Source organism: Neovison vison, chromosome 13 (genome assembly GCF_020171115.1).
Source record: "Neovison vison isolate M4711 chromosome 13, ASM_NN_V1, whole genome shotgun sequence".
In the NCBI taxonomy this organism is placed as follows: Eukaryota; Metazoa; Chordata; class Mammalia; order Carnivora; family Mustelidae; genus Neogale; species Neogale vison.
The window spans coordinates 91,976,078-91,989,764 of NC_058103.1; the positions used below are offsets into that span (position 1 = coordinate 91,976,078).

At 35.7% G+C, this 13,687-nt stretch overlaps 1 protein-coding gene across 1 annotated transcript in view; it reads left to right on the forward strand.

Moving 5' to 3' along the window:
* AQR (aquarius intron-binding spliceosomal factor) overlaps nucleotides 1-13,687 on the forward strand; it is a 95,136-nt gene that overhangs the window by 23,694 nt on the left and 57,755 nt on the right. The window contains exons 10-13 of the mRNA XM_044232040.1: nucleotides 4,028-4,092; nucleotides 6,234-6,350; nucleotides 8,040-8,153; nucleotides 8,695-8,798. Coding sequence (XP_044087975.1) covers nucleotides 4,028-4,092; nucleotides 6,234-6,350; nucleotides 8,040-8,153; nucleotides 8,695-8,798 — 400 coding nt within the window. The remainder of the gene's footprint in view (nucleotides 1-4,027; nucleotides 4,093-6,233; nucleotides 6,351-8,039; nucleotides 8,154-8,694; nucleotides 8,799-13,687) is intronic.

Sequence of the window (13,687 nt, forward strand, 5' to 3'; positions counted from 1 at the left end):
AATCATAATGACAACATATGTGTCCTCCCCTTTTCGTGAATATTACCAGTCTGAGTATTGTGACTGCCTTAGGAGTTCACATATTTTTAAAGGTACCTGCATGATTATTGAAATAATTATTTAGCAAATATTTTTTGAGTTTGCTTGCTAGACCTAGGTCCTGAGCAAGGTGCTAGAATACAGTGGTGAACAAGACAGTAACAGAGCCACGTGGCATTTACAATATGGTCCTAAATAGTGTTTTTAAACAACATCAAATACTGTTTGGAGGGGAAAGAATTATTTTCGAGGTATGAGGTACAAGGCAAAATAGGAAAGATTTCCTTCCAACATGGCCTCCATTTATTGATGAAACAAATATATGTTGTATAGACTGTATACTTAAAAATATACCATGGTTATACTGTGTGTGTGTGTGTGTGTGTGTGTGTGTGTGATAATGCCTGTATACTGGGGGGGTGGGTGAGTTTGCAAGATCTTTATAAGCATTTAGTGAATGTACATAGAATATTTTTTACTTAATAAAGGTGTATATATGCTATGTAAGATGTCATTGGTTAATAAAGTTTTATTTTCTAAGTGGGATATAATCTAAGAGCAGCTCTGTAGGTGTATCATATGCATATTTTTGCATCAGAGATTGTAGGTTTTTTAAAACTAAAATAGAATAGGATTACTTATAAATATTGACCTTCCAAGTAGTATTTTACAACTGAAAATCATACCTATAATTCAGCGAGTAGTAGATACTAATGCTGTCCATCAGCTATACCTGATTTGAGACATAAGATTACTCCCACCATTGGTGTAAAGAAAAAATTATCATATGCTAATAATCTAAGTTACTTAATATTAGTATTTTTTTTTAAAGATTTTATTTATTTAGTAGACAGAGAGCACAAGTAAGCAGAGCAGCAGGCAGAAGGGGAGAGAGAAGCAGGCTCTCTGCTGAGCAGGGAGCCTGATACAGGCCTCGATCCCAGGACCCTGGAATCATGACCAGGGCCAAAAGCAACCACTTAACCAACTGAGCCACCCAGGCACCCCAATATTAGTATTTTTTTTTTAAGATTATTTATTTATTTATTTGACAGAGAGAAATCACAAGTAGATGGAGAGGCAGGCAGAGAGAGAGGGAAGCAGGCTCCCTGCTGAGCAGAGAGCCCGATGCGGGACTCAATCCCAGGACTCTGAGATCATGACCTGAGCCGAAGGCAGCGGCTTAACCCACTGAGCCACCCAGGCGCCCCCCAATATTAGTATTTTTAAGTGTTTCAGTTAAGTGGCTTAAATCTATTAGGAAAACTTAGATTTATTTTTTGGAGCACAAAAGGTAGTAATGAGTACTTGGAGCTACTAATGCCTGTAATAATTAAAGTCATAAAAATTGACATCTCTATAGAATGTTAATTTTGGGGCATCAGCAAGGTTTGAAAATCAAGTAACAACAGCAACATGGGACCTGCAGTAATTTTAACAATCTACAAACCACCAGCTATTACCATTGTTTATTGCCAGAAAAGAAAATTTCTTAGATTGACCTTGAGTTTTAATCAAAATTTGTTAACTCTTTGGCAGCTGAACCAACAAGATGATTAAAGAAGTGTGCCAGTTCAGAGAGTAAAGGGGACAGATTATATAGTTAAAAAACAGAAAACTGGCTTTTAAAAAATAAGGATTATAGCTTCATTTCACAGGGTCATGAAAAACAGCATATCCATATCAGTTATTATTAAGGAAGTCTTTGTAGTTGAGCTGTCAGGACTGCTGTCAGAAGACAGGGGAAAAAAACCCCACAGTGTACATAAGAAGCAAATGATAAGGATATCTCGGTGTCTGATATTGGAATGACAAGGTTTCTGCTGTAAACAGCATGCATAGTAGGGCCTACATACATAAAAATATGCAGCTTGATTCATCAGAGCTCAGAAGTTGAGTGGCAAGTATCATGTTCTAATTTTAATTTTAAATACGTCATTGCCAGTAATTTTCTCAAAACTGTAAATAAAAATACAGAGTACACAGTTTGCTCACTTTTTCAATTTTGGACAAAAATATTTTTTCTTTTACAGTAACAAGAAAAAGGAACAGAGGACTAAATTGAATGAATTTAATTTTTAAGTTGCTTCTTTAAATTCTTTTGTTTCAACAGCTATATGACTAGACTGTGTCTCAGAAAACCTGAGTTTCAGTTCTAACGAGTCATTATTTTGTTCTACACTTTTACGAGGTCATTTTCTCTGGTTTTCACTTTCTTACCTGAAAAATGAAGAGCTAGAATAGGCATTCTCTATGGTCTTTTCCAGGTATGAAATTTGATGGTTATGTTATTTCATAGTCTGGATTTGGAGCATATGTTATTGAGAAAAGTTCTACTTAATATTTCCATATATTAGTCACAAAAATACTCGTATTTCTTTCTTTAGATGAAGCCTTCCAATTTTCTGTATAGTACAAATAAATACATGGATTTATTTAAGCATTCATAGGTTAAATCTAGGCACTGGGGTTAGTTGCTGCTGGGAGTCCTTAGACTAAGCAGCAGTGGGGACTCTGGAATTTTTTCCTTTTTAACTGATAGAATCTTGGGATGCCTGGGTGACTTAGTCAGTTAAGCGGCTGCCTTCGGCTCAGGTCATGATCCCAGGGTCCTGAGATCAAGTCCCGCATCGGGCTCCTTTCTCAATGGGGAGCCTGCTTCTCTGTCAGCCTTTGCCTGCCTCTCTACTTGTGATCTCTCTTTCTCTCTCTCTCTCTCTCTCTCTCACAAATAAATAAATAAATAAATAAATAAATCTTTTATTGACAGAATCTTGGTAGGATGATTATCTGGTAAAATGGTAGACTATTACCTGGCATTATGAAAAAAAAAATAAACTTTAAAGGTTTGTCATGTCATGAGGTTGTAATTATTTAAAAATAGAAGTAAATGTTTTATAAAAATAGTACATTAGGGGCGCCTGGGTGGCTCAGTGGGTTAAGCCGCTGCGTTCGGCTCGGGTCATGATCTCAGGGTCCTGGGATCGAGTCCCACATCGGGCTCTCTGCTCAGCAGAGAGCCTGCTTCCCTCTCTCTCTCTCTCTGCCTGCCTCTCCATCTACTTGTGATCTCTCTCTGTCAAATAAATAAATAAAATCTTTAAAAAAAAAAAAAAGTACATTAATAGTCATGAATAGCATAAAATAAGGTAATGATTTAAAAATATTTCATTGCTCTGTCATTGATGTTTTAGTGTTAAATACTAACATATATATACACATACACACACACACACAGAGGAAAAAAACTCATTTAACAGTTGTCCCTTTAATTAGTTTGGTGTGTACCTTTCCCGCCCATTTTCTTTGCATTCTAAAGGTATCTATGTCTGCATGTACGTGTTTATGTATATGAGAGAACTAGAAGTTTAATGTGTGAAGACAAGAAGGAAAGTGGGTCAAAAACTGATTTAAACTGCCTTTTTTTTTTTAAAGATTTTATTTATTTACTTGACAGAGGGAGACATAGCAAGAGAGGTAACACAAGCGCTGAGCAGGGAGCCTGATGTGGGGCTCCATCTCATGACCCTGAGATCATGACCTAAGCTGAAGGCAGACGCTTAACAACTGAGCCACCCAGGCGCCCCTTAAATTGCCTTTTTAGTTCTGTTTTGTTTTAGACTGCCTTTTTAGTTTTTTGTATCACTTGGTTTTTTTCAAATCTAGTCATTTAGTACAGGTCTTTTTTTATGACTAATTATTACAGACATTAGTAGGTCTAAACACTTCAAAAATATTCTTGCAAACCTGATTTTTTCAGTGTGTTTCTGACCCAAGATAGGTTTTTCATTGTCTTATATTTGTAGAGCTAAACATAAGGGTAAGGCCCGCCTTTTTTGAAATATAGGTGGTGTCCTTACACAGGATCATGATCCTGTCCTATAAGAGACACATGACAGTTTCAGTAACTAAATAACTGCCAGTTATGGGATTTAGTACATTGAATGGCCTAAATAAGATTCTAACCTGTTTTCTGTGTTATGTCTAGAGCCAGTCACTATGGACAAAGTTCATTACTGTGAAAGATTCATTGAACTTATGATTGACCTAGAGGTAAGAAATGGGCAGTGGCTTTTCTGTTACATCATCTTTAAGGGGGTAAGATTAATCATATAACTATATGAAATATATGAAATATTTCTTCATTACTGGCCTTAGTTTTTTTTACCCATTTCTAGGTGTAACAGAGAGAGGAAAGTCAAATGCAGTTGGCCCTTGAGGTTTTCAAATAGCTGTCAGATGGCTATTGTTTGTAGAAAAAAACTACTATATAGTGTAGTTATTAAACATGAGTCTAGCAATAGCATTTTATTTTTTATCATATTTTAATACCCCATCGTAGAGGGTCTTGGTTTTGGCTTTAGTTTTTTTTTCCCCCCATCACAGTTTTAATAGTGGCTGAAGTTAGGGGTTTTTGTCCATCTCTTTAATAATCTCACTTTTCTAAATGTGCCTAAATATTGTTGATGAAAAAAGGTATAGCTGCTATTGTCAGTTTTTTAAATTAAGATTCTTAAAGAAGATTTCATGTTATTAGGTGCAAGATTTTGACAGAAAGTTCAGATGCAGAGTTGGTGTAATTCAGATTGAATTCATTTCCTTTCCTTTCCCTCTTTACTGCAGGAAATTGAAAGAAAATCCTTTGTGTTCATTTCTTATCTGGAGAGAGAGGGTGGTTTCTTGACATAAGGATTAGAGTATTGGACTGGCAGCCACTCATGAGATCTTTATTCAGATTCTAGTTCTGCCAGCAACTAATTTATAACCTCTAAGGATCTCGATAACCTCATCTATAAAATGAGGATATTTGGTTAGATTAGTGGTTTTCACACTGATACCAGTATCTCAGCATTTTCTTGCTGACTGTCATAAGAGGGATATGGGAAGAAAATATGGGGAAAGAAGTCTCCACATAACCCCTTATCCCCAGTCCTCTTTTCTTTCAGAGTAGTACCATTTTTAAATTTATACACAATACATATTGGGATTTCATATAGGATTTTGTTTGAAAACTACTGCCCTGTATGTCAGTGAAATTTCTTCCAGTACTGGATTTTATTTTATTTTTTATTTTTTAAATTTTTATTTATTTATTTATTTTCAGAAAAACAGTATTCATTATTTTTTCACCACACCCAGTGCTCCATGCAAGCCGTGCCCTCTATAATACCCACCACCTGGTACCCCAACCTCCCACCCCCCCGCCACTTCAAACCCCTCAGATTGTTTTTCAGAGTCCATAGTCTCTCATGGTTCACCTCCCCTTCCAATTTACCCAAATTCCCTACTCCTCTCTAACACCCCTTGTCCTCCATGCTATTTGTTATGCTCCACAAATAAGTGAAACCATATGATAATTGACTCTCTCTGCTTGACTTATTTCACTCAGCATAATCTCTTCCAGTCCCGTCCATATTGCTACAAAAGTTGGGTATTCATCCTTTCTGATGGAGGCATAATACTCCATAGTGTATATGGACCACATCTTCCTTATCCATTCGTCCGTTGAAGGGCATCTTGGTTCTTTCCATAGTTTGGCGACTGTGGCCATTGCTGCTATAAACATTGGGGTACAGATGGCCCTTCTTTTCACGACATCTGTGTCTTTGGGATAAATACCCAGGAGTGCAATTGCAGGGTCATAGGGAAGCTCTATTTTTAATTTCTTGAGGAATCTCCACACTGTTCTCCAAAGAGGCTGCACCAACTAGCATTCCCACCAACAGTGTAAGAGGGTTCCCCTTTCTCCACATCCTCTCCAACACATGTTGTTTCCCGTTTTGTTAATTTTGGCCATTCTAACTGGTGTAAGGTGATATCTCAATGTGGTTTTAATTTGAATCTCCCTGAGGGCTAATGATGATGAGCATTTTTTCATGTGTCTGATAGCCATTTGTATGTCTTGATTGGAGAAGTGTCTGTTCATATCTTCTGCCCATTTTTTGATGTGTTTGTCTGTTTCATGTGGGTTGAGTTTGAGGAGTTCATTATAGATCCTGGATATCAACCTTTTGTCTGACATTGCCACTGAGTTTACTTACAGCACTGACCAGACCCCTTGCTTTGTGCACCATGACTTTTCGAGACTAGAGGGAACCTTATATGTGATTGACGCTTATGAACCAAATAGTAGATCTTTATCTCTAGCTGCAGAGAACATGCAGACTTACTGCTATGGTATTTATTTTTTCTAGGCCCTACTCCCCACAAGGCGCTGGTTTAATACCATCCTGGATGACTCCCACCTTTTGGTTCACTGTTATCTTTCCAATCTTGTTCATAGGGAAGAGGATGGCCATCTTTTTTCCCAGGTGAGCATTGCTGTATCTGAACTGTCACATAGTTTTCATTTCTAAATTGACCTTTTTTTTGCCATGCAACTAAGAATACCAGTGGATGATATAAAGGAAATTTTGCTAAATATTGAATTGAATAATGTAATTTCCTAATTAGTCATTTTAAAGTAAAATCAAGTCTTAAAATAGAAAATGAATGAATGAAGAGCTTTTGTTAATCATATGTGATTTTATTATTGAACTGAATTATGATCTTGGCAATGATAGTAATCACTGTGGAATTGAATAGATAATGAGCATTAATTTCAAGAGAACTATGCCCTAATCTCATGGCTGTCTTTCCATAACATGATGGTGACAGAGACAGTTGATAGCATGGAAGTGCTCATTTGCTACCTTGGGTAGAAAGAAGTATTAGTGTTTCACCTTGTTTCACATCTCCTTTTCAGAAGGAAAGTCTTCTAACAAACTTCTAACCTTACGTTTCAATGAGATCATACTTGGAGATACAATTTTTGTGTGTTTACGTTTTCTTTCAGGAATTCTTCTATTTTTTCATTTTTTTTTTTCAATTTATTTTAGAGAGAGTGTACAAGCTAGGGGAGAGGAAAAGAAAGAATCTCAAAAAGACTCCCCACTGAGTGCAGAGTCCCACTTGGGGCTCAATCTCACGATCCTGAGAACATGACCTGAAGTGAAAACTAGGAGTCGGATGCTTAACCGACTGTAGTACCCAGGCGCCCCCAAAATTCTTTTATCTTGTATCTATATTTTTTCTCATTCTCTTACTGAATTTCTATCCAGTGATTTGCCACATACATTACAACATACTAAAATTCTCATATCTGATCTTCCATAGATTAAAATTAAGAATAATAAAGATCTGGGGTGAATGTAGCCAGTAGATTCTTTTTTTTTTTTTTTTTAAAGATTATTTATTTATTTATTTATTTGACAGAGTGAGAGAGAGATCACAAGCAGGCGGAGAGTCAGGCAGGGAGAGAGAGAGAAGCAGGCTCCCGCCAAGCAAAGAGCCTGATTGCGGGGCTTGATCCCAGGACACTGAGATCACGACCTGAGCCGAAGGCAGCGGCTTAATCCACTGAGCCACCCAGGCGCCCCTAGCCAGTAGATTCTTGATGCCATTGCTATGAAGGGGAGCAGGCCTTCATTAGCAGCAGTAACTAGGCCAAAGAAAGGGTTTGGTGGCCATGGAGACTGATGAGAGGAAACAGTATCTTAACTTTCCTCACCTTGCTATTTTTCCCTAATAGAAGCAGCACACAGAGGCGATTATCGCTAATATGAATTACAAAGCCTTCATTCAGAAAATTCTCTAGTAAGTGTCATAAGTAAAGACCTCCACAGTGATAATTTGTTTTTTTTTTTTTCTTTAGTATGGCTTCCTTTGATTAGATACTTAATGTCTGTTCATTATTAGGATTGCAGTTTAAGTTCCTCTCTGTAGAAGTAGACCATGTATATGAAATAGACTTTAACAATTTATTTTTAGAACCATACTTTATTCTTATACAAATAACACATTTGGATATGTTCTGAAGTATTTGTTGCAGTATTTATATTCCATAGTTTTTCAGCACCTCTGAGAAGTTATATGGACTTGTTATTCTTTATAATAGCTTTTGTTTGTGGTTTCTTGTTCTTACGTTCACACAGTTTAGTAATGTAAATGTATCCTTTCAGCTTTTGGACATGCTTAAGTTCTATACTGGTTTTGAGATTAACGACCAGACTGGAAATGCTCTGACAGAGAATGAGATGACAACAATTCACTATGACAGAATTACTTCTCTACAGGTAACTTGCAATTCAGCGTAACCTATGCTTCTGCTGTTTCTGTTTTCTTGCAGCTTACCACATGGTTGGTTGAGGGTTGTTACCCTGAGAGGTCCTTTCTTTCCAGAGTTCCAGAGTAAAAGCACAAACCACTGTGCTTTTGAATTCTCCCTCAAGCTGTCTCTACAGTGGGGATTTCCCTTGGAACTTTCTTTTAGTTTTGTTGGACTAGTTATTCATAATAAAGTGTTGTTTTATTTTTCTCCTTTCTGTCAGTGAAGCTAGCTCTCATGACTGTTTTCATGTTTGTTCAGAATACAGCATTAGCAATAAACTGAACGTTGACTCTTGGTTTTTGCAATCCTGCTGGAATAATTCTAGCTTTTTGCCATTGTATTGAATGTTTCTGGCTAAATATGGCAGAGGTCACATAATGAGAAGCATATAAGAAAGAGAAGTGCATTAATATTTTTAAAATATTATACTTATTTAGTTTATAAATTATAGTTGATTGTATTAATATGTAGGCATTAGTTACTGATTTCTTTTTTCTCTTTTCTAGAGAGCTGCTTTTGCACATTTCCCTGAACTCTATGATTTTGCCCTCTCGAATGTGGCAGAAGTAGATACCCGGGAATCATTGGTCAAGTTTTTTGGACCTCTTAGGTAAGTTGACATGAAAGGAAAACTGAATTTTAATTTTCTTTTTGCCTTTAATCATTTTGCACTATTAGGTAATGGAACTTATTGTACCACTTTATTGACAACTAAAACTAGTGCTTCTCTGTAGCAGGTGGTATCTTTAAGGAACTTAGATATAATTATTGATCTTCTGTTTTGGGGGGCAAAATTTATATTTTTCATAACAAACTTTTTTTCTAAATCATAAATTTTTCTTAGAGTAGAACATAACACTGGTATTCTGTCAATTATAACATAAAACAGAAACTAGTGCATGTTCATATGTGGTATTAGAAGATGAGAAAATGTTTGTGTGTTTAAAATTTATGAAATAGTAATATTCTTTGACACTTAGCTAATACACTTTTTTAAAAATGGTAATAATGCATTTATAGTACATAGGCACTCTACTACACGTGTAAATAATTCTCAAGACATTCATTTATGTAAAGACAGATCTTTACTTTCTAAATTTTTGGCCATTACTAACAATTCAGTGATGAACAACATTGTTTCTATATCTATAAAAGAATCCTGATGCTGATTCCAGGAGTATAGTGACTGGAAGGAGTTATGTATTTAAAATTTGTTATATATTGCTAAATTTCCTTCAAAAATATGTATCGATGATACCAACAGCATATGAGTATTTATTTTTTTCCCTACCAAGTAGGTACACTAGTCTTTCATTCTTGTCAATCCAAGAGTAGAAGAACCCTCATTGTTTTACTTTGCATTCTGTGATTATATTGGGGAAATTGAGCATCTTTCAATTTTTCTTGGCTATTTGCATTTCCTCTCTAACTTTCATGTTATCTTTTGCTATTTTGTATTCATTCTTCAATACATTCAATTCATTGCTTGTATTGATCTTTTTTTGAAGAAAGCTTTTTTTGAAGATCTTTTTATAGATATAGAAACAGTGTTGTTCATCACTGAATTGTTAGTAATGGCCAAAAATTTAGAAAGTAAAGATCTGTCTTTACACAAATGAATGTCTTGAGAATTATTTACACGTGTAGTAGAGTATGTATTTTGCATGCTAATATTTGGTCTAGTTTGTGTTGTAATTATTTTCTATCATTTTCTCACTTTTAAGCTTTATTTTGGTGTATTTTATTACCACAAATGTTTTAAATTTTTTAATCCTCTCTGTCAATCATTTTTTTTTTAAAGATTTTATTTATTTATTTGACAGATAGAGACAGAGACAGACAGAGACAAGTAGGCAAGAGAGGCAGGCAGGGAGAGAGAGGAGGAAGCAAACTCTCCACGGAGCAGAGAGCCCGATGTGGGGCTCAATGCCAGGACCCTGGGATCATGACCTGAGCCGAAAGCAGAGGCTCTAGCCCACTGAGCCACCCAGATGCCCTTGTCAGTCATTTTTTAATAACAGTAACAAATGGTTTGTGTAGAAGGCTTTTATCACCATAAGATTATAAAATATTATATTTTAAAATACTTCCATAGATTTTTTTTTATATTCAATTTAGCTGCATAATCCACTTGGGAATTTATTTTCATCCGTGATGCTCCTTTATACTCTTGTAAATTACTGAGGATGCTAAAAAAACTCTTTTTAATGTGGATTATAGCCATTATGTTTACTGTATTAGAAATTAAAACTAGAAAATGTTAAATACTTTATTAAAATCAGTTAAAAACCTATTATATGTTAGCACACATAGTGTTAATGAAAAAGATATTCTCCAGAATTAAAAAAGTATATAGTGAGGAGGGGCATTGTTTTACATTTTTGCAAATCTTTTTATTTTTTTTTTAATTTAAATTTTAGTTAACATACAGTGTAATATTGGTCTATAGAGTAGAATTCAGTGATTCATCACCTCCATACAATAAATAACCAGTGTTCATCAGAGCAAGTGCCCTCTTTAATGCCCATCACCCATTTAGCTCATCCCCCACCCATCTCCTTCTATCGACCTGCAGTTCTCTGTTGTTAAATCATTTATGGTTTACTTCCCTCTCCGTTTTTTTCCCCCATTCCCATATGTTCATCTATTTTCTTTCTTAAATTCCACATATAAGTGAAATCATATGGTATTTGTCTTTCTCTGACTATTTTATTTAGCATGATATACTCTAGCTCCATCCATGTTGTTGCAAATGGCAAGATTTTGTTCTTTCTGATGGCTGAGTAATATTCCATTGTATTTATATAGCACCTCTTCTTTATTCATCAGTCAATGGACATTTGGGCTCTCTCCATAGTTTGGCTGCTGTTGATAATGCTGCAGTAAACACTGGGGTGCATGTACCCCTTCCAGCCTCTCTCTTTGTATCCTTTGGGTAAATACCTAGTAGTGCAATTGCTGGATCATAGGGTAGCTGTATTTTTAAGTTTTTGAGGAACCTTCAAACTGTTCTCCAGAGTGGCTGCACCAGTTTGCATCCCCACCAACAGTGCAAGAGGTTTCCCTTTCTCAGCATCCTCACTAACACCTGTTGTTTCTTGTATTGTTAATTTTAGCCATTCTGACAGGTGTGGGGTGGTATCTCATGGTTTTGATTTTTATTTTCCTGGTGATGAGTGATACTGAGCATTTTTTTCATATACCTGTTAGCCAGTTGGGAGTGTCTTCTTCCCATTTCTTAACTGCACTATTTGTTTTTGGGTGTTGAGTTTAATAGATTCTTTATAGATTTTAAATACTAACCCTTTATCAGTTATGTCATTTACAAATATCTTTTCTCATTCCATAGGCTGCCTTTTACTTTTGTTGATTGTTTCCTTTGTTGTGCTACAGAAGCTTTTTATCTTGAAGCCCCAGTAATTCATTATTGCTTTGGTTTCTCTTGCTCCAGCAATGTGACTAGTGAGCTATAACCAAGGTCAATAGGTTTCTGCCTATGCCGTCCTCTAGGACTTTGATGGTTTCCTATCTCACAGTTTTGGACTGTTCTGTTTTCATTTACACATTTAGGTCTTTCGCCATTTTCAATTTATTTTTGCGTGTGGTGTAAGAAAGTGGTCTGGTTTCATTCTTCTGCATGTTGCTGTCTAGTTTTCCTAAAACCATTTGTTGAAAAGACTGTCTTTTCCATTAGCTGTTCTTCCCTACTTTGTTGAAGATGAGTTCACCATACAGGTGTGGGTCCATTTCTGGATTTCCTGTTCTATTCCATTGATCTGTGTGTCTGTTTTTTGCCAGTAGCATACTGTCTTGAACTACGGTTTTATAATACAGCTTGAAATCTGGAATCATGATGTTTTGTTTTTCTTTTTCGGGATTGCTTTGGCTATTCAGGATCTTTTGTAGTTCCATACACATTTTAGGATTGTTTGTTCTAGGTCTGTGAAAAATGCTGATGGTATTTTGATAGGGGTTTTATTAGATGTGTTCATTGCTTTGGATAGTGTAGAGATTTTAACAATGTTTTTTCTTCCAATCCATGAGCATGGAATTCTTTTCCATTTCCTTGTGTCCTCTTCAATTTCTTTCATAAGTGTTCTGGAGTTTTCAGAGTACAGATATTTCACCTCTTTCTTTAGTTAGATTTATCTCTAGATATCTTACTGTTTCCAGTGCAATTTTAAATGGGATCAATTCCTTGATTTCTTTTTCTGCTGCTTTGTTTTTGGTGAATAGAAATGCAGCAGGTTTCTGTACACTGATTTTATGTCCTGCGACTTTGCTGAATTCATGTATTAGTTCTAGCAATTTTTTGGTAGAGTCTCTTAGGTTTTCTACATAGAATATGTCATCTGCAAATAGTAAAAGTTTGACTTCTTCTTTGCCAATTTGGATGCCTTTTAGTTCTTCTTGTTGTCTGATTCCTGAGGCTGAGACTTCCAGTACTATGTTAAATTGTAATGGTAAGAGTGGACATCTTTTTCTTGTTCCTGACATGGGGAAAGGCTCTCAGTTTTTCCCCATTGAAGATGATATTAGCTCTGGGTCTTTTGTATGTGGCCTAATGATGTTGAGATATGTTACAACTATCCCTACCTTGTTGAGGGTTTTTATCAAGAATGAATACTTACTTTGTCAAATGTATCTCTTGACAGGATCATATGGTTCTTATCCTTTCTTTAGTTAGTATGGTGTATCACACTGATTTGTAAATACTGAACCACCCTTGCAGCCCAGTAATAAATCCCACTTGATTGTGGTGAATTATTCTTTGAATGGACTATTGAATTTGATTTGCCAATATTTTATTGAGAATTTTTGTATCCATGTTCATCAGGGATACTGGCCTGTAATTCTCCTTTTTAGAGGGGTCTTTGTTTGGTTTTGGAATGAAAGTAATGCTGCCTTTGTAGAATGAGTTTGGAAGTTTTCCTTCCATTTCTATTTTTTGGGACAGTTTGAGAAGAATAGGTATTAACTCTTTAAATGTCTGGTAGAATTCCCTTGGGAAGCTATCTGGCCCGTGACTTTTGTTTGTTGGGAGATTTTTGATTACTGATTCAATTTCTTGGCTGGTTGTGGATCTGTTCAAATTTTCTATTTCTTCCTGTTTCACTTGTGGTAGTTTATAAGTTTCTAGGAGTGTGTCCATCTCTTCTAGGTTGCCCAGTTTGTTGGCATATAATTTTTCATAGTATTCTCTTATACTTGTTTGTTTTTCTGTGGTATTGATTGTGATCTCTCATTTGTGATTTTATCTCTTTGGGTCATTTCCCTTTTCTTTTTGATAAGTCTGGCTAGGAATTTATCAGTTTTATTCTTTCAAAGAACCCTTTCTTAGTTTTGTTAATCTGATCTACTTTGTTTGTTTCTATATCATTTATTTCTGCTCTAGTCTCTATTATTTCCCTTCTTCTGCTGACTTTAGACTTTACTTGCTGTTCCTTTTCGTTTTCTTTTAGGTGTAAGGTCAGCTTGTGTATTTGAGACTTTTCTTGC